At 34.2% G+C, this 22246-nt stretch overlaps 2 protein-coding genes across 2 annotated transcripts; one reads left to right on the top strand and one right to left on the bottom strand.

Moving 5' to 3' along the window:
* The first annotated feature begins 1580 nt into the window (after window positions 1–1580).
* LOC25490265 (dnaJ homolog subfamily C member 2) lies at window positions 1581–4414 on the top strand. Its single transcript, XM_013606767.3, has 2 exons — window positions 1581–1733; window positions 2075–4414. The coding sequence occupies exon 2, from the start codon at window positions 2144–2146 to the stop codon at window positions 4103–4105; it is 1962 nt and encodes a 653-aa protein (XP_013462221.2). The 5' UTR covers window positions 1581–1733; window positions 2075–2143; the 3' UTR covers window positions 4106–4414.
* Window positions 4415–10637: 6223 nt separating this feature from the next.
* On the bottom strand, window positions 10638–11878 carry LOC25490263 (uncharacterized). Its single transcript, XM_013606765.2, has one exon. The coding sequence runs from the start codon at window positions 11534–11536 to the stop codon at window positions 10970–10972; it is 567 nt and encodes a 188-aa protein (XP_013462219.1). The 5' UTR covers window positions 11537–11878; the 3' UTR covers window positions 10638–10969.
* Between the last annotated feature and the right edge of the window lie 10368 nt (window positions 11879–22246).

Raw genomic sequence — 22246 nt, 5'->3', positions numbered from 1 at the left:
GCAGCAAAGGATCCAATTCCAAAATAATAATAACTATATTGATGTACCTGAAACAAGGTCGCGCATCCAGCCAAACACACAATCTCAAACCGACATGCACTGTTAAACCCCATGTACAAGTAAGTCATAACAATCGTTCCCCGTGCATAATCATTGACTAGCTTAAGGTCACATAAGTACTTTGGGCATGTAACCTCAACACAAGTGACACTCTTGTCAGTGAAGATAATGATATCATCCAATTACAACAAATATATTCGGACAAACTGGTCCTGATACATCTATATACCCTCCTTATTACTCTACACCTTAGCTACAACTGCTGATTCAAGACTACTCACAAACTTTCATCTCAAGAAACTGAAACATGCATGCACATTTTTGGATATAAAACCATCGTGGTTCAAGAGACATCCCTTTTATGGGGAGATGTAGCAGACACGACACATAGTACAATGTAACTGTTATCTCCCTAATTAGAAGACGGAAGCTATAAGTCTCCCTGTGTCATCTCTCAGTAAATGCAAACATCAGGTTGTGGTCAACAATGTTATAGGTTGACTCATAGTACATGTTTGAAGCATATGGCTAACACATCCTTGCTTGCCCTCATGTATATCCTTCAACTTCTTCTCATTGTTCACACGATTTGAATTGATACAAAACTTCAACAAAAAGACAACATTAGTCTGCATAAATAAAAAAACAAAACACACAAAAAAAATATAAAAGTTGGAGTATCTTACTTCTTCGTCAAACACACTCCTGCCCATATGTTGATGATACTAGGTGAGCACTTCCACGACACGTGGCCCGATATGATATGAATTTATTGTATGTGGCTCCTCAATCACAGGCTGCAACATTCGCCTCCTCCTCACCATGGTCTCAAACATCCTTCTCCTCTTACTGAACATTGTGTTGGGGCTTAGGCTCGTGCACCTGAGATTGTCCAGTTCCATCAACAATGCAACCTATACCCCTTTCATTACGCCTTCTGTCACGACCTTTTGCATTTTCTCTCGAATGGAGGATGAAGTTATGTCGTTCCTAATGCGGTCCATGTCTAAAAATGTCAAAAACCACATATACAAATCAACACAAATCAAGCAATTTTAACGCATATTCAACATGTTCGAATTTTATAATCTAAACCAGTATCAATCTAGTTCGGCTTATATAATACAAACAAGTTCAATTTCTAGAGAGAGAAAAATTAGGAATCAAATTGGAGGAACGCGACCTTACCTTATGTTTGGTGTTCGAAAAGGCTTGAAAGTGATAATTTAGAGTAAGATACCTTCACGAATCACACAATGTTGGAGATTCGGATTATGGGCGGTGAATGATAAGTTTTAGGGAAAAAAATGTGGGAAGTTTTCAAGTTTTTCATACATACAAGAAAATTTTAGATTATACAATCTGAAACAGAAGTATTTTCAGAATATTAGAGGGAGCATGAGAAGAGAGGAGGGTGGGAAAACAAATGCCACATAAAAAAACTTGTTTGGGCCAAAATGGTCCAATTCTCTCAACTAAATATCCAACCTTTAAGAAACGTGTTTCAACAGCTTAGTTATTGAATTAGTCCCCCAGCTCTCTCGCTCTGAACCCTAAAATTAAATACTTTTGCCTCATCATCATCGTCCAAACCTAGTTTCATTCTCGCTCCGATCCCGCCACTTCACGGCCGCAAATTCAACAATTTCTTACTTTTCCAGCTCTTTAAGGAGGTAAGTCGATCTAACTTTTAATACTTTTTGATGTTTTGTGTTTAATGTTTTAGTAAAAGCAAATCGGACAAAATTTGCACTTGTTTGTTTCTATCATCTGAGGTTTTTGTTTGTGTCTATCTCCAAGAATTTCGTGTAAATTACAATCTATAATATGCAGTATTATTAGGAACCATTGTTGTTGTATTCTGAGCTTCTTATTTCACTTCATTGTTTTTAGATTTTCTTATTTCTCTTCTCTGTTTTTAGTTTCAGAATATTAGGAACCATTATTGTTGAATTTAATGGTTTTTGATTTTCTGGTACAAGTCTTAATTAATTGAAATTTTCTTTGGATACAGGTTGGAGTGATTCAATTGAAGGATATCAAGTATTATCAGTTTTTTGTATTTTGTTGGCCAGCCTCCATAATGGCTGTTCCCACAAAATACCGTCTTATTACTTACTCACAAGAGCTTGTAGATGGGCAGCCCATTTTTGTTTCGTCTAATTGTCTTCCGGTTAAGGCATTGAAATATGACCCGGCAGGTCACTCTTTCCATGCTGCTGCTCTTAAACTTCTTGGTGTTACAAAAGAAGATAACAAAGATGCTGATAATAAGAAAGTGGTTGAAGATAAGGAACATGTTTATTTGCCATCTGATTCTTACAGCAGCAAGAGCAAGAAGAAATCCGGTGACGGAGACAAGCAACAAGATCATTATGCATTATTGGGTCTGAGCCATCTTAGATATCTTGCTACGGAGGATCAAATTCGTAAAAGCTATCATAAAACTTCCTTGAGGTTTCATCCGGACAAACAGGCTGCTGCTGTTCTTTCCGAGCAAACTGAAGCTGCGAAAGAGGCAAAGAAGATTGAAATAGATGTTCATTTTAAGGCAATCCAAGAGGCTTATGCGGTGTTGGTCGATCCCGTCAAAAGAAGAATTTATGATTCTACAGATGAGTTTGATGATGAGATTCCCACTGACTGTGATCCACAAGACTTCTACAAAGTGTTTGGTCCTGCTTTTATGAGGAATGGGCGGTGGTCGGTTAATCAACCAATTCCATCTCTAGGTGATGATAAGTCTTCAATAAAGGAAGTTGACAGTTTCTACAATTTTTGGTATTCCTTTAAAAGCTGGAGAGAGTTTCCCCAGGCTGATGAGTTTGATATTGAGCAAGCTGAATCCCGAGATCATAAAAGGTGGATGGAAAGGCAGAATGCAAAACTGTCGGAAAAAGCTAGGAAGGAAGAGTATGCACGTATCCGCACTCTTGTTGATAATGCTTATAAGAGGGACCCTAGAATACTTAGAAGAAAGGAAGAGGCAAAAGCTGAGAAGAAAAGGAAAAAGGAGTCCAAGTACATGGCAAAGAGGTTGGAGGAGGAAGAAGCGGCCAGAATTGCTGAAGAGGAGAAACAACGAAAAGCAGAGGAAGATAAAAAAGCTGCCGAAGCTGCTTTGCAACAGAAGAAGGTGAAAGAGAAGGAGAAAAAGCTCTTGCGGAAGGAGCGAACACGTCTTCGAACTCTCTCAAGACCTATCTTGTCACAACACATACTTGATATTGCTGAAGATGATGTAGAAGAGCTTTGCATGTCATTTGATATTGAACAATTGAGGGGTTTGTGTGAGAAAATGGAAGGCAAAGAGGTGTCTGAGCAAGTAGAAGCTCTAAGAGATGCACTGAGTTGCAAGAAAAACGTGGTTGATGAGAAAAGTAATCAACAAAATGGCTCTGTCAAGGCTAATGGAAGCAGTAGTTCTCTAGCAGGCTACATAGAGAAGAAGGAGAAACCTTGGACTAAAGAAGAGATTGAGCTATTGAGAAAAGGAATACAAAAGTTTCCCAAAGGAACTTCAAGGAGATGGGAGGTTGTTTCAGAATACATTGGCACTGGAAGATCTGTTGAAGAAATAATGAAAGCAACTAAAACTGTTCTCCTCCAGAAGCCCGATACAGCCAAAGCTTTTGATACATTTCTTGAGAAAAGGAAACCAGCTGCACAAACAATTGCATCCCCATTGTCAACTAGAGAAGAATTGGAAGGGGTATCAATACCAGCAACAACAACTGAAAATAGTGATGCAAAAACAACAACTACTATACCAACGCCGACGATGACGACGGCAACAATTCCAACACCGGTACCGACAGCAACAAGCAGCATCAACTCGGAAGACTCTCAAGGAGTTTCAGAACAAGAGCCGTGGTCTGCAGTGCAGGAAAGAGCGTTAGTTCAAGCTTTAAAAACCTTCCCTAAGGAAGCTAACCAGAGATGGGAACGAGTAGCTGCAGCTGTACCTGGGAAGACCGTGATCCAGTGCAAGAAAAAATTTGCCATGATGAAGGAAAATTTCAGGAACAAGAAAACTGCAGTTTGATTTATCATTCTTAGCCAATATATGTGGAATTTTTTTCCCCTGCTTTTAGATTTTACAACTTAAACAGAATTTGGGCTACTGCTTAATCATAGCTAGGCATCTTGATCATTATTAAAACCAACAGTCTATCATAGCACCGGATATATGTCCCATTTTTGGTTTGAAAGAGAACTTTGCTTCTTTAAATTTTTGTTATCTCAGCTATCTGGATCAGAAAGAATGCTTTTGTAGTTTTTATACTTGCTTCTTAATCTTTATTATTATGATTATTATTATTATTATTATTATTATTAAGTATTTTAGTCTGAAGTTTTCAATGTAACAGTTCTGGGATATTTCTGTCATTTAAAAATTACTCTGTTTTCTTGTTTTATCGAAAAATTACTGTTATTTATTTTTGTCATTTATTACCAATGTTCATCGGCAATGGGATGGAAAAAATGAGACAGACGATTCGAAGACCACTCATTTTTTCACATAGCAACGCAAAATGTGTCTCACTGTGAACGGATGAGACATTCTTTTCAAAGCAATGGCTGCAAATGAAAAGGATGCATTTTCTCTATTTAAATTGCTTGACCACGATGATCCCTGCTTCTCCTTCCCTTTCTAGCATGAATCATACAATACAAGGATGGGCGGTAATTATAGAATCGTCTACCCAGGTAATTTTTTTCTTCCCTAAATTTTCAATTCCTGAAATGGGTGAAGTGTTTACTGTTAGTAGGAACTGGTTCCTCAGTTAAAGCATTCTCTTTTCAATATATCCCTTGACTATTGGGATTTAGTCAATAAGAAATGTTATAACAACATCTTAAATGATGAAGTTGAAAAGCTTATCTATCTATCTATTTGTTTGTCACTTGATGTATGGTACTGAGATATTGATGTTCAAATACAGTAACCATTATTTCACTCTTTGGATAGGGGTCCCTCAACTACATTAACAATTATTCCTCACTTTGAATAGGCTCGTATTGATTTCTAAAGAGACGAAAACAAAAAAATATAGCAGTGGTTTATTCAAAAGCAAGTGTGGAAGAAGCAATGTTTATCTCCTCTGTTTCGACTTGCTACTAAATCACACATTTTTTGCACTTCTTCGTTTCTTATATGGAAAATTAGATGTGGCTGCTTCTGCTTGTTTATAACATTCTGCAATTGCCTTTGCAGACTAGTATTGCATTTATTTGTTTATTTAAGATTTGTTGGTGTTTTTTGCTTCTAGGTGTATGTAAGAAGAGATAGCATAGAATAGAATATAGTTCGATGCATTGGATTAAAGCCTGAGTTAGGAGTTAGAAATTGACGGTTGAAACGATGAAACAGCTAACCAACAATTAGCTATACCGTAGTTGGAATGGGGAGGGTAAATAAAAGGAAGTAGGGGAAAGTTAGGGGAATCAAAAGGAACATATTGTAGAGTGAAAAGTTCAAGCTCTACTGAAAAGTGCCTCGGCTCTACTGAAAATGGTAAGAGATGAAGCAACCTGACAAATATAAAGACAAGGAATATACCTTTCTGCTACAATATGAATAGCAACAATTGCAACCAAACATGAAGGTCTAACAAGTTTCACCTAAAGGTAACTCTTGGAACAAATTTTTTTATTCCTTCATTAAACATTAATTACAATGACGTTGAGAAAATGGTGACTTTCTATTTAGATTGGGACAATAAGTATATGGCTGGAAGCGGTGATACTTCACCTAGGGTAGTTATGGGAAATGCTGAATAGAGCGAGGGAAATATATCGGGCATTGAGATTACAAATGAGATACTCCATGTCTGATATGAGCAATAATGATGTTAAGGACTGAAGAGAACGTGTTGGTCATATAGGGATAGTGAGAAAGCGGTTAACATGCCGTGAATAATTCGTTTGACAAATGTGGTTGTAGGTTAGGACTTCCCTTTGCATAACAATTCCTAAATCCAAAACCATTGAAAAAATAATTGCCATAGATATACAGTAATTGCATGCTCAGTGATCATAATAAATTTCACAAGAATATTAAATTTTTTGAAGGGAAGAATACTCAATTTTGTTATTGCCCTTTGTATTTATTTTATTTTATTTTCTAGAAAATAGGCGTTGCCTTTGTAAAATGTAAGTCAGGGATAAGAATGAGATGGGCATTATTCAAGGTTTATCTAAGTTTTTCTACTGCTAATGTTTCACAGATGCCTGGGTCTTATATGCAATCCTTGGAATTGATTTCATAACTCCGGATTAATGTCTCACCGGCAGGCTAGTGGTTGGCTTGGGATCTTGGAGTTTGCTCCTCCAGAAGTCTCAGGTTCGATTCTCTCTGGTGCCAATTTCGGTGGGCTAAGTCCATACAGAGCTTGCTCTGGCTCTAAACGGGGCCCCCGCAAGTGGGCGGTGGGATTGGTCCCCTCGGATTAGTCGATTCTTGATCGGATACCGAGTTTTCAAAAAAAAAAAAAGTCTCACCGGCAGGGTATCAATGATCGATTATTTATTTGTGGTTAATCCAGGTTGACCTTTGCTACTGTTTTTATAGAAACGCCGTTTGCGAATATAAAATTATACATTCATGTACTGTTTTTGCGAACATTGCACAGGTAAAAAAATTAGTATTTATTTATTTATATCCGCTAATTACAATTTAAGAGTTACCTTAGCCTGGTAAACCCGACACCTATGAGGATATCCGGGGCATTCTCCTCACTTTCGGGAGAAATGCACGACTTGATAGCTCATCTGCAGCCCTTCTCTTGCTCGGGCGATAGAAGCACACTCCAGAGACCTGCCCGCTTAGTTACATAAACAAAGAAGCTCCCTGGGGCAAGGAAAGTTGCCACCTCTTTCACCCTCTGAGGGGTTTCCTTCGATAGAGGATAACGACCTGCTAATTGTTTCTTGTGTAATAATGCATGCAGGTTAACCAGAGATTTTTTATTTTTTTTGTCAAAGGTTTGCCCAAATAATTTATTGTTTGGCTAAAGAGCTAACTTGAAATATGGTGTAAATAAAATTAAACTATTTACTTTTTTTTCGACAATAATTTTTACTATTTACTTTTGAATATGAAAGTTGAAATATTTGAGTTATTATTTATGTTCATTCGAAAAATGAAATTCAAGGCGAATGGGAATCAAGTAAAGAAATAAAAGTTTCACATAAGCTCCTTCAAAAAAAAAAAAGTTTCGCATAAGTCACTTTTAAAAATTATTGTTGACTTTGTTAAATCGAGTCTTTTACACGCACAAAGTAATTATTTGTCTTGTTTTTTTAAAAAAAAAAATATTATTTGTCTTGAATTGTTAATTCATATATATATATATATAAGGGATGTATCAAGTGAGAGGAGTAGTTATTGTGAGAGATGAGAGGAACTAATATAAACCATAAGATGTAAATGTACGGTTGTGATTAAATCTTTAATGTACACTGAACCATACAAAATTCCTTCTCCATGTCCATCACATCTTCATCTTTCGTTACCCACACACACCATGACACCATCATACCCATCTTCATCTTCAATAAATTAAAAAAGGCTTTGTTCCAAATTAAAAGAACAGGTTTGTGGCAAATTAAATTCAAGGCATAAATTGATTTCAGTTTGTAGTGTCGAACCTACCAGATTCCCACAATTTGTTCTGTTGATTGTCAAAATTTTATGTAATTCATAATTAAATTAAGAAAAAAATCTATGGTGTTGAAGAACAATAAACTCAGATCCAATAAAATGTAATGTTAGAAAATATTAAGAAGATCAAAAACCAAATCCAAAATCAACAACATATATATGTTCTGTTGATTATCCTTTGTTATGTCGATGGGAGAGGGGAATTGAAAAGATTGGTTGAAGATGAGCAGACACATCTCTCTCTCTGATATTTTTTTTTTCTGCTTTTGTTTATGCAAAAAAATACAAAAATGCTCCACTTTTTCGAAAAATTGCGCAAATGCCCTACTTTTCAGAAGCCCCCTGGTACCACTCCACTTGGAGTTGCGGGGTACCCTCAAAAGTCACAAATTTTTTGTCCTTATTGTACCCCGCTACTTGGACTTGCGGGATACTTTCCTAATTTTTTTTCAACTATTTTTAATACCCCGCAAGTTGGACTTGCGTTTTAGGTTTTTGTTTTCTTTAAATTTAAATACCCCTCTACTTGGAGTAGAGTGGTATAATGAAGACAAATAAAATACCATAAAAATCTAGTCTTTAGGACCGAGATGGACGATGAAAAAAATCTCTCTCTCTCTCTCTCTCTCTCTCTCTCTCTCTCTCTCTCTCTCTCTCTCTCTCTCTCTCTCTCTCTCTCTCTCTCTCTCTCTCTCTCTCTCTCTCTCTCTCTCTCTCTCTCTCTCTCTCTCTCTCTCTCTCTCTCTCTCTCTCTCTCTCTTCTCTCTCTCTCTCTCTCTCTCTCTCTCTCTCTCTCTCTCTCTCTCTCTCTCTCTCTCTCTCTCTCTCTCTCTCTCTCTCTCTCTCTCTCTCTCTCTCTCTCTCTCTCTCTCTCTCTCTCTCTCTCTCTCTCTCTCTCTCTCTCTCTCTCTCTCTCTCTCTCTCTCTCTCTCTCTCTCTCTCTCTCTCTCTCTCTCTCTCTCTCTCTGTTGATTGTCAAAATTTTATGTAATTCATAATTAAATTAAGAAAACCAATAAAATGTAATGTTAGAAAATATTAAGAAGATCAAAAACCAAATCCAAAATCAACAACATATATATGTTCTGTTGATTATCCTTTGTTATGTCGATGTGAGAGGGGAATTGAAAAGATTGGTTGAAGATGAGCAGACACATCTCTCTCTCTGATATTTTTTTTTTCTGCTTTTGTTTATGCAAAAAAATACAAAAATGCCCCACTTTTTCGAAAAATTGCGCAAATGCCCTACTTTTCAGAAGCCTCCTGGTACCACTCCACTTGGAGTTGCGGGGTACCCTAAAAAGTCACAAATTTTTTGTCCTTATTGTACCCCGCTACTTGGATTTGCGGGATACTTTCCTAATTTTTTTCAACTATTTTTAATACCCCGCAAGTTGGACTTGCGTTTTAGGTTTTTGTTTTCTTTAAAAAAATTTTAAATACCCCTCTACTTGGAGTAGAGTGGTATAATGAAGACAAAAAAAATGATTATGTAATAATTACTCTCTAATAATAAAAAATTAATTAAAATTATATAACCAATAAAATACCATAAAAATCTAGTCTTTAGGACCGAGATGGACGATGAAAAAAATCTCTCTCTCTCTCTCTCTCTCTCTCTCTCTCTCTCTCTCTCTCTCTCTCTCTCTCTCTCTCTCTCTCTCTCTCTCTCTCTCTCTCTCTCTCTCTCTCTCTCTCTCTCTCTCTCTCTCTCTCTCTCTCTCTCTCTCTCTCAAACTATCGTCTCCTTTTAGACCTGACCTAACCTCGCTCATACTGATAATATTTATTTCTTCATCTAAATTTTGACCTACTCTTTAAGATGGTTTAACTAAGAACCTTGTTCATAGTAATCTTCATACTACTACGAATGCCTCTTGGTTGCAATGTGTCCCTTAGGGGTTGTTTGAAAGCGAGACTTATTTGGAATGCCCTAGAGTTAGATGTGGGATCACTTATAATTTCAATGATAAACTACAAGCCATCTCTATTGGCTTGAGATCATGGTTATTGCGAATTTGCGAGATCTTTTGGGGATCACTTATAATTTCAATGATGAACTACAAGCCAAACACAGATGGTTATCGACGATGGAGTTTCTCAAACTCATCCTTATGCCCCAATTATTGGTTATACCGTGGGTTTTAAACAACTCTCTTGAAGACTTCATTTCTAATAATTTGTGTGAAGGAAATTCTAGTGCATATTGGTGCCTCCATGGATAACACGATCATTGTTTTTAGCTCTTGGCTGATGGTGCGAGGATGAGGACCTTAAGAGTGTAGCTTTTTGTTATGTGTTGTATTTCCGCTTGATAAAAAAAATATTTGGTTGAATATGGTTTTGGTCCATATTAATTTAATATTTAGAATTTTATTTTTGGTCATAAAAAAAACTGTATTTTTCTGTCTTTGTAAAAAAAAATTGTTAGTATTTGTTTTGTAAAAAAATTCATACATTTTTGTCCCTATGATAAATTTTCCCTCAACATTTTTTGTCTCTAAAAATATTGATTGAAAATTTCACAAGAGTAAGAATACCGACAAAAATTAATTTTTCTTAATATAACTATGATACTAAAATCATATTATTTGCCTTCAAAAAAATCCTTGTTTTTGTGCAATGTTATTGCTCAACCTTTTGTGCATGAAAACTGCGCATTATTATTATTAACCGTTGAAATTATATGTGTAGATAAAAAAAGAAAGAGGGAGAAGATCGAAAGAGAGATAAACACAACTTGTAAAATGAGAGAATGAGAGGATTCAGTTTTGGTTTAACATTTTTTATTACTCACATCATTAAACATTCTTCATTATTCTTGTGCCAAACAGATGAAAACGTTTCCAACACAAATTTGAAAAATTCTTAAATAAGGAGATGTTACGCAGACTAGTAGTACTACTACTACTTATGGAAATACAAGTTTTATAAAATGTAAGAAGAAATTACACATAGTACTATTTATATGGAATTAAAGTGATGGTGCATAATCAACAACATATATATGCACACACATCATTTCTGTGCACCCCTGCTTCAAAAACAACATAGGCGGTCACACACAAATTCACCAACAACAAACAAAACAAAACCGGCAAAATAAAAATCTGTCGCCGATTATTTTATTTACATAATAATTAATACTAATAAAACACTAATAGCCAAATTAATTAATACATTTTCCATGTAGTAAGTAACGTAACGTGTGATATAATTGACGTAAAGTAAAGAGCGACAACTTCACCGGAGGCGTAGAAGTCGCCGGAGATTATTGGTTGCTCCGTCATCAACAAAACTACTGGCCGCCGCAGCTTCGGTTTTGCAACTGAGTTTTGATCTCATAGAAAATTTTGGCAACGGTAAGCTACTAGGTGGTGGAGCAAGATTGAAAACCGACTCTGAAAAAACGTCCATGTTTCCAATTCCAATAACAACTGGCAGATTTTTTGGGTCAGGTCCCCATGGATTATCCATAAGAAAATCTGTTGTAGATTGTGTTCCTGAACTCTTTTTTGGTTTGGATTTCTTTGGTGTCAGAGACAAACTTTGAGTGTTTAGGTTTCGTGGAAGTAAAGGTTTGTTGTGATGAAGAATTGCAGAAACATGTGGAAGAGGTAGCAAAGGTGGTTGTTTCTGTTGAGGAAGATTCAAGAGACCTGCATACGTGTCAAAATTCTGAGAGGGGTTAGATATGTAATTACAATTACTACCTCGTTTGTTTTTCTTTGGGGTTTTGATTCTTATTTGATTCTTTGTAGTTGTAGCAATTGTTTGTTCCTTTGCGTTTGGATACAAAACGGTGGCCATTGAGAATTTGAGATTGATCTTAGATCAAACAGTAATAAACTAAAGAAGAAGAAAAAAAAACTGGGAAATTAAAACAGGCGATTGGTGATCTTCTTGAAAATAAACAGATCAGTAGCCTGAGAATCAATTAGTTTATACAAATTATATTGTTACAGGAAAATATATGTAACACTATAATCTATTAGTATTATGTATAATAATCAGATAGGAAACTAAAAAACTAAATCATGAAAAGTTGGTATGATAAGAAATAGATGAGCGGAACAAAAGTTAGAACGTGAAGTTTATGGTAGAAGGGACGTTGCTTTTAAAAGAGACGGGTCTTCCTTTATTTTCAAGCATGCCACTATCCATGTGATGCTATCGCACACCTTTTAATATTGAGATTTTTTATTGTATTTTTAAAGTTTATTATGCTTCCATTTATTTATCCTTTTAGGAAAAATGTTTGTATTTATATTTTGCGAAATGTTATCAACACACATTCTAACACACTTTTTTTTATTGGTTTAAACTTACATAGATTCTACAAAATCATGTGGATTCTATATAAGTTCGGTTTTAATCAATTAAAAAAAGAAAAATTTTAAGGTGAAGTCATGAAAATTATTTTTCTGGTGAAATTAACACTATAGCATCAAAAGTGTAGTGAGCAACACCCTCAATGTTTGTACAGTTGCATCAAAAGTTCAGTCATCATAATATCATCAATTCATCAGATTAACAAGACTACAGTTAATCTAATTTTATCCTACCTTATTTTAAGTGTAACTCCCCACAAAGTGTAACACTTAAGACTATCACATAGTATCATCAACTTTGTTTGCATGTTAAAGATGCCAACGATAAAATAATACATGTAAGTTCAAGATGTTGCAAGCATTACTAGATGAATTAGTATTGATCATTAATCAATAATCAACAATTTAAAAATGAATCAAACATTAAGATCAAAATTAACTTTTCCAAAAAAATCAGTTGCCTGACTGCACCGTAGAAGCTCCCTTAAAAAAATATGTTGAAAAGTGTGTGTTAGAAATATTATTAGAATGTAATCTTTAAAAGGATTTATTTTACCATTTAAAAAAGATTTTTTTTTTTTTTTTTGAATAGCCCATTTAAAAAAGATTAAAGACACAATTTGTTGCTCTTTATTATTTATTTTTGCCTAATTTGATCGTACATATCAAGATGTTTGAATTGTTAATATAATAAATTCGTTAACCTTTCTATTTATTTATTTTTGAGTAGATTAAACTTTTTATTTAATGTTTGGTTTGATAAAATTTGTAAATTAAATAAGGTAACTTCTTAGATATTTTAGAGTTTTGTTGGATATCAGTATGTCTTAGGTAATTGATTTTTAAACATTATCGGCATAAATAAACTTACACCGAGGCGTAAAATTTTCAAAGGTGAACTTAATCAAATTCAATTTACAATGTATATGATTTCAATTATTACTATTATTATTCTTAAAAAAAAAAATTTATTACTATTATTAATTTTTGTTAAAAAAATTATTACTATTAATTATTAAAACAGTTAATTCACTTGAAAAATAATACATTTTTTTAAAAGATTTAAATAAAAAAATATTAGTTTGTACGATCTACTCATTTGACGGTTCTGTCAAAGAAATAAGGCTTAAATACTCTTTTGGTCCCTTAAGTATTTATTTGGTATCGCTTTGGTCCCTTAACTAAAAAAAAAAATTTGTTTAAGTACTTTATCTTTATCTCCCTAACCTGTTTTGGTCCCTTCTGTTAAAAAAAAATCAAAAAAACGTTAGGGTTTGTACTATTCCTCTTCTTCCTTCTCCTTTCATCTTCTTCTTCATGATCTTCATCATCAACAACACATCAACCCAGAAAGAAAAAAAATCTTTTTCAATCTTTACCAATTTAGAACCCAAAATCATTCAATCTCTAATCTCATATATCAACTTTAATTTCCAGAAAAAGATGCTAAATTAAATTGTTGAAAGGAAATTAAATAATTTGATGTGTGTGAAGGAATGAACAACGAATCATGAAGAATTGGATGAGCATGGTGATTAGCGCAATAATCAAACTCCACCATTTCTTCAATCTTATTCTTCATAGTTTCCTAAAACCATTTCCATTTTTCTCTCTCACCAAAATCTTGAATCTAGAAAAACAACATTGGATAGTAGATCCTCGCGGGTTATGGATTTTGGTTGAAGTGAATCAATTAAGAAGGAATGATTTAAAGAAATGATAAAAATTTATTATAACTATGAACACGTTGAAAAACAATTATGAAGATGCTTGAATAATTTTTATGTGAATAAAATTTGTTTTTCTTCTTGGTTGTAAACAGGAGAAAATTTGAGTTTGAGATTCAACAAAGGATTATTTAAAGCATAAGGTTTTAAGTTTGAGATTCAACACAGAAGAGAAGAGGAAAGATTGAAGGATATGCTGATTTGATATTTATTTTTTTAGTTTTTTTCGATTATTTTCTATTTTTTTTTTCTTTTCTGGATTTAATTGATGAATATGATGAAGGTTTTGAAGAAGATAAAAAAAAAGCTTAAATGCTCTTTTCGTCGCTTAAGTATTTATTTAGTATCACTTTGGTCCCTTAATGTTTCCAGAGCCAATGCCAAAACGACACGTATACTACACTTAATGTTTTTTATTAAACCTAACGGAATGAACCAAAAAATGTAACGAAAATTAAATTAAAGTACTCAAACAATCTTTTTTTTAGTTAAGAGATCAAAGCGATATCAAATAAATACTTAAGGATTAAAAGAGCGTATAAGCCAATAAATAATTATTCTTGTAGAAAATATAATTAATATTTTTCATGTCAAGATTTCTCTGAATTTACCGACAACCGCTGCAGTAGGCGACCTTTCTTATGGGTTGCTATTGTTGAACACCGTGGATTACTGTAGGTCGGCTACCGCCGGAATGTTTATAACCATTGGATTTCGATTATTAAAATAACCTTTGAGAAGAAAACGACCGTTGATAAGGTCATCGAGTTCCTCATAAATGTGTCTTTAGTCAGATGAGTTGGCAGAAATCCTAACCATACACGTCCTTATTGAAGTGGGTCCCAAGTTTTTAATTTATTCTTTATTGCCCCTTGACCTCATGTGCTGGGAATAACGTAGAGCTTCTAACCAATGGAGTTGATTGGATTTGTGTCGTTTTTTTTTTAGAAGGGGCTTTTTGGATTTGTGCCGTTGTAGTGTCTTGATGTTGTAAGGATATGCGTTTTGTATCATCTACCAATAAGACGAAGCAAGCAACGTAGTGGCTAATCTATAGAGGAAGATAGTTTCATTGTATGACAAGGGTGGATGCGGACTCATAATATTAGTGAGACATAATTTTTTTTGTTAAATAATTAAATAAAATGTACACATAGGTTTTAAGTACATGAAACATTCCTATATATGCAGAATAATAAGTTGTGAGATGAGATTATCAAATCTGATTGGTGGTTGTTCTAAACATGAACAATGAGATTATGAGTCAAAGAAAGTAAAAATATTATAAGGAGAAAGTGTCTTGCCACATGAGAACTTGAAAACTTGTTTCAAACTCAGATATTTAAATTTTAATGATTTAGTTTTTAAATTTGAAAACTTGTTCATCCATGAGATAGACGATTACACATGTCAAACCATTCACAATATATTACTTAGCCTAAATTTAATAAGAATGAAAAGTGCTTGCTTCTATTGGCTGAAGTGAGAAGTGAGGGGAAAGTGTTTACTGTGTACTTGTGTTAGCATACCTGAAACCAGCGCAAGTTAATTGTTGTTGGGGTCAGCACAAGTAACTGTTGCTAGTACCAAGTGTAACGCCCCAATTTTATTTAATTATTTTTAGTTATTTAAAGTCCTTTATATGATTTTTAAATCATTTATGTTGATTTGTGGTGTGGTGTATTTTATTAAATGGCTATTTTTAGTATTTAATAGAATAAGGGAGAATTAGGATTTATTTTGAAGTTTGGGGGTTAAATTGGAATTTAATAGAATTAAGAGGAGTTAAGGAATAATGGGAGGTTATATTTATTAAAGAATTGGAAAAATAGAAGGCAGAGGCAGTTTTCATGTACAACAGAGAAAAGGGAGAAAAGTCAAGAAAATGGAAGAGGACCTAGAAGGGCTGCGATTTCGATTACCTAAGGTAAGGGTGAGGCTAACTTGCAATGATTTTAGTTTATATAATTCTGATTCTGTTTGGTAAAAGTTATGAATAAATTTGGTGAATTGGGAATTAGGGTTATGATGAGAATTGATGATTAAGTGATGGAATTAGGGTGAATTGATGTAGAAATGATGAACAGACCTTAGATGTTTCATATATTGATGTTTAGAATCAGTTTTAAGGTTAGACCAATGGGTTTGGGTGAATTTTTGAGAAAAACTGTAACCTGGCCGTACTGTTATTCATCGCTCGCCTCCCGAGTGACGATCCTCGCCGTAGCGAGTGATGAAGATCATCGCTCGCCTCGCCAGCAGGAGTTACTCGCCTCGCGAGTTGCACCTCGCAGCTCGCCATGGCGAACAAGTTTACTCGCCGTAGCGAGTGTGGGCAGAGAGCTTGCAAGATTCTGTGTTTTTGAGCTGTGAGTTTAACCTTGGGTGTTTATGAGGGCCTGAACATGTACCTTAATGATTAGGCAAAGTTTTAGAATGAGATTGAACTCGGAATGGTGTCAGAATGGAATGGTGAGTATTTTACCCTAACTCGCCATGGCGAGTAGAGCCTCTCGCCTCGCGAGTTGTCCCATTTCAGAAGCCTTGTTAGGATTTTGTGATCTTTTGTCGCACGTGATGATATGAGTAGACCCTTGAGGTAGGAGAGAAGTTATTCTTGATTATACGGAGATTCAGAGAGGATGTTTGTAATGTTTAATGACGTCGACTTAGGTTGATGAACAAATGAGGAGATAGTTATATATTATGAAAGATGTTGATATGAGTCCTACTCGTTGTATATGATGGTTATTATTGTTGTTGTCTCGCTGCTTATTATTATATGTTGTTGTTGAATTGAATATGATTTGCTGCTGATTGTTGGTTTATGCATAAATGCATTCAATTGGATTATACAAGATGTTGGTTCAGGTTGTAAGGTTGCAAGTTGTCGTTCTAAGTAACGGAGTCATAGGTTGTTGATGATGACCAAGTTGGGGAGTAAGTCATAAGTTATTATGCACAGTCGTTGTCGTTGTTGTTGCCTATGTTGTCGTTGTCGTAGTTGAGTTGTATGTTGATATACACGAGTCGAGTCCTTTCATGATTAGGAAACCGTTGAGGGCTCATGCCCTGGAATGCTCGTCATTCAACTGTTGAGGGCTTATGCCCTGGAATGCCTTGTCATTCAAATTGTTGAGGGCTCATGCCCTGGAATGTTAATCATTCAACCGTTGAGGGCTTATGCCCTGGAATTGCCTTGTCATTCAATCTGTTGAGGGCTCATGCCCTAGAATGTTCATCATTCAAATTGTTGGGGGCTTATGCCCCGGAATGCTTAGTCATTCAATGTGTTGAAAATAGTACCACGTCGTAGTTGTCGTTGATGTTGTTGTTGATGTTGTCGATGATGTCGTTGTCGATTGATTGTGTTGTTGTCGTTGTTGTAGATGGAGTTGTTGTAATTGTGGTTGTTGTTGGGAGAGTTGTTGTTGTCGTCGTTGGTTGATTTAGTTAGTGTTTCTAAAGACGAAGAAGTATGAATATTATTGTTGAATATATGCGGTTAATTATGTTATTTAATTAAGTTGATGATTTATATATCTACTATTATTGTTTGTGAATCTCACCCCTTCTGCTTGGAAATGTTGTCCTTCGTATGGGTAACTTGCAGGTATTGAAGCTTATTAGAAGTGGTGGCTCAAGTGTCTTAGGGCTCTCATACGTAACGGGATGGGAAATTGTTGTCGTGTTTTCATTCCTTATGTATCATTATGAAACTGTTGATGTTGAATTTAATCTTTACAGATATTTTGTTGAGGCCGTGTGCCAAGGTTTTATTGGAAGTTGTTTAATGTTGAAAAATACTTTCCGCTGCAATGAACTGATATTTTATCAAAGTTGATTTTAATAAATAGTACTTTATTCTATTTATGGATTTTTGAAAAGCAGTGTAGCATGCCCGTTAGGTGTTAAACTCTGATTTACTTTTATATTTATGTTGTTGGGAAAACGGGGTGTTACACCAAGTGTGAGTTAAATATCGTTTATAGCGAGCGACGATTAACTTGCACTAGGGTTATTAGGGTAAATTTTTGGTGTAAATGATCAATTTTAACTTGTGCTGACCCCAAGTTTATTTATTTGGCAAAGCACATCAATAACTTGAGTTCAAAAAGTGGGAGTAGAGAAACAGAAACGCATCTATTTTTGGGCTGTGACGTTTTCGGGGCCCTATGGTCTCATGTTTGACTCTGGTTGGGTATCTCTTCGGTTTCGTCTGGTGATTTTCATCAACACTTCACCCAATTTATTACTATGGTGGGTTTGCCTAGATTCACACACATGTTTTTCAGGATCATTTGGTTTACCTCTGGGTTCTTTGGAAGGAAAGGAATGACCTTGTGTTCAACAACATGACATCTACATCTTCCACCCTCATTGAAAAGGTTAAACTAACATATTTTTTATGGCTGAAATCAAAACAGACAACATTTACTTACAGCTATCATGACTGGTGGAAGCAACCGCTTCTTTGTATGGGCGTCCACTTGTAATCATTTTTACCTGTTTCGTTGTTTTGGCAGTGCTTTGCTCTGATTAGCACCTAGTTTTTTGTATATATTCTTGTGTGGTTTCCCTTTTGCACGTCTTGTGCCGGGTAAATCCTATTGTTAATATATATATATATATATATATATATTTTATGTTTAAAAAAACCTCAGTTCAAAATGAGACTAATATTATAAAAAAATTTCACAAAAGTATCCGCGTTGTTTAAAAAAACTTGCAATGTTCTATTTTAATGAGCAAATTACACCAACTTTTCTAAAGGAATGTTAAAAACACACTCACTCTCCCTCTTGTTTCAAAATAAACAATGATCTCTCTTATTTTGGGTAAATGGTGTCATGGTGACACATTCAACCCCTCTCAAATTCTCAATCATGACAGGGTGTAATGGCCATTCCTACGTTTGAAGCGTTGTTTTTGAGATCTTTGAAGCATTGTTGTGCCCACCATTTTTGTAACTTAAATAGTCTAGATTAGTTTACCAAAAAAAAAAATACTACTCTAAATTTGATTGGTAGTATCTTTTATATATATTGTCTAATATATAAAGTGCACACGAATAATTTAGATACGAAAGAATCAATAAAGACGTAAATGGATCCACCGACCATAGGAGGATATATTAACTTATAAAATTTTCAAATCAAAAATGTTTTTCATCTTTATAACCATTTTCCTTATAAAATAATTAAGATAATCATGTTGATCAGAGTTAAGTGGGACCGTATTACTATTTGAGTTAAATTTTGATTTTTTTTTTGATGGAGAGTTAAATTTTGATATGTTGTTAATATATGAAAATATTTCTACGTCAACGAAGTTTTTAGACAAGGTCAGTATAATATATTTCTACTTCATACCAATTTTTTTAGACGATAAAAATTAATTAAGTAGGTAAGAAGTTGACTTATATCTCCCAAGCATGTGAGTTAATTTTTGGTGTAGGTGTGAAAACATCATCAATAAGTGGTTTGTAAATATATTTGTAAGTGTTATTTTACTTTCAAAGTATATTCTAACCGTGGTAAATTATGGGGACTCAACATCGTAGTTAAACTTTTTTTTTTGGTGTCTGAGATTTTAACTCCGAACCTTACATATATTATACATTGTCCTTATCAACTGAGTTAAGTTCATGAGAACATTTAAACTTTTATTCTATTAAAACATATTGAGACTCAACACTTTTATTTAAAAGTATCGTTTTGATCTAAGTCAGCAATTTGACGTGCAAATCAACACCAGTTCAACGGAGACTAATATCAGGAGTGACGGTGAAATAATTTATCAACTAAAAAAACTATTTAAAATTTGAAGAATTAACTTAGGAATTCTATGAAACTAGCATTACTAAAAGAGGTATTTGGTCTAAAATTTATGTGCCCAGAGGCATCCTCTTATCTTCAAGGTGGTTTTCGTTTAGTCGGTTCCTTAACTTGTGGCATCGCTATCAAGCACTTTCATTCGGGGTTGAAGCCATATCTTGAATGATAGTCTTACTGCAAGAAATTATTAAAAATAATGGAAGAGATTAAATTAGGCTAGTTGATTGAGAGCATCATATCATATCTCTTTTCATAGCATGATTCAAACAAAACAAAAAAACACGCCGCCACCATTGGGGCCTTGCATTGCTTTCTACCGTAAACCATATTCAATTTAATTTATGTCTTTTTTTTTTGTTATAAAAATTACATATTTTTAGCAAAAGTTAATAATTATATACATACATTTAGTAAAAAAAAACAATTTAAGAGGGTAAACTTAGCTCATTTTATCGATGATAATATGGTCAATAAAACAATTTCTTTTTCTTTTTCTTCAACAAGCTCACACTAGTTTTGTCTTTCTAAATTCACTTATCTATTTTCTTCATTTTTGAGTTAATTTTTTACTTGAAATCACACCTAACAAAGTCTTTGTTTTTCAAACAGTTTTCTTTTTAGGTTGGGCGTATACCTTGTTCCATTGGAGAACAACAACAACTATGAGTAACGAGTTTGATCCAATTCTTCAACTTTGATGAAAAACAACAGTCTTTTCTAGGAGAAGATGAAGAAGAACTCATAAAGGAAAAGGAACGAAACAAATGTGAAGAGAATGATGGTTTCCATTGATGACGCAAAACTTTACATCTATGTCTCCGTTCAAATTTGGTACGAATGAGACTTTCCTTGGCGACACACTAAATGTTTTAATTTGAGGTGTATTTATTTTTAAGAGGAACTAGAAATTAAGGAATGGTTATCACAAACTTGACAAGATCGCACTTGGATCGCATCGATGTTAGTGACATTGTCTTCCACTTGTACCATGAGCGTCGCGACACACGATTAAGGCCGTTCCTTGCCATGCGCAAGGAGCTCTACGGAGCCGAGCCTCCAATTTATGGGGCCTCAATTATTTATAGGGGTATGAATATAATTGTTGGGATGTAGGATAATATTTTCTTTTGTTATGTAGGTCTAATCAAACACTTATTAATTATTATTTGTCAAAAGTAAAGAGTAAATGGACAAGTTAGGTCAAACCCACACATCTATCAACAACAAAAATTCAACAAAAACAAATTAAAATCAAAATAGTACTTAATGTTAATTTTCAATTATTTAAGTTATCATTAATTATTTTTTTAGGGGCCATTTTCAATATTAGAGCCGAGCCTCCAATTTTATTGGAACAGCCCTGCACACGATCGTTTGAGCAAACTAGTCTTTCCTTAGGATGAGTCATACATGGATCTCACATGGCCTGTTATCTGCTAGAGCACGTGATCTGCTAGTTTAGCTGTGTGTAGATCATCCCCAAAGATCGACATGATTATGCTTCTCCTATGACGGCCCGACATGAGGTGGGTCAACGCTTCATACAATATATTAATCATGTGTTGTATGCGCATGAGTTGGGCATGGTTGTTGTGACTGGTCTAGAGACGGTAGTTGAATGCATGAGATTAGATATTACCATTTTACATCCATATGTCATACCTTCGTTAGAGAAACTATATAATCTAAATTATATAGTTCAAATTATATAATCCAAATGTATCACTTTATACACTATAACTCTTTTGTGCTGAACTATTATGAAGGTTTTCAAATTGTATTCTCCGAATCATATATTTATAAGTTTTGGACAATCTAGAGCAAAGTTCTATTATTTCCTTGAACTTTAAAAAGTTTCAAATCATATAATCTAAAAATGAACTTCAAAACAAATGTGTTTTCGTAATTAAATATGGCACGTGAGAAGAGAGTAAAATGAGAAAAGAAATTGTCTTTTAACTATGTTGATCAAAGTGATTATTTGTAATCATACGGTTTATCCATGGCCAATAAACTATTTTTTATATGACTAAAAAACTGAATAATTTAGATCGAAATTTAAAGGTCCAAACCCTACACTCATTTAAGTTGGCGGGTCGGTCCATATGCACTAGTTCATTTTGTTAGCTCTAAGTTTAATTTTGTGTTTAGTATAACTGAAAGATAGTAGCAAGAAAAGAAAGTTTATTGAAAATCGTGTTTTCATTGTTTGGTTGCTATGTGAGAGAAAATAAAGTATGATTTGCATGGGCTCATATCTGAAAGCTTTCCATCCGAAAATTGCAAATAAAGTTTGCAATGTCGATCCAAATTAATAAATTGCAAATGACCCTTGATTTGAATCTACATCAAAGACTTTTAATTTTTCTCGAGCAAATTTAACTTTCATGTTACACCGGCTTGAAGATTTCAACACACATGCTTCTTCCATTTTAATTTTATATTTACCATAATTTTATTTTGTAAGCTTTGTATAGTGTGGCATGTTATGTTATGTCTATAAAACCATACATAATTTTATAAAAATTCATTTTACATCTATCTTTTCTTTCACTTTCTTTCTATTGTCTTTCATATCAAACAACTAAAAAATCATCAAACTTTCATTCACTTCCCACTCACAAG

The sequence above is a fragment of the Medicago truncatula genome, chromosome 3 (assembly GCF_003473485.1).
Source record: "Medicago truncatula cultivar Jemalong A17 chromosome 3, MtrunA17r5.0-ANR, whole genome shotgun sequence".
NCBI classification, from domain to species: domain Eukaryota; kingdom Viridiplantae; phylum Streptophyta; class Magnoliopsida; order Fabales; family Fabaceae; genus Medicago; species Medicago truncatula.
This window is presented reverse-complemented; position numbering and strand designations above follow the sequence as displayed.

Bases quoted from the DNA above. Each gene is read 5' to 3' on its own strand.
- LOC25490265 (XM_013606767.3), top strand. From the start codon at position 2,144: ATGGCTGTTCCCACAAAATACCGTCTTATTACTTACTCACAAGAGCTT.
- LOC25490263 (XM_013606765.2), bottom strand. From the start codon at position 11,536: ATGGCCACCGTTTTGTATCCAAACGCAAAGGAACAAACAATTGCTACA.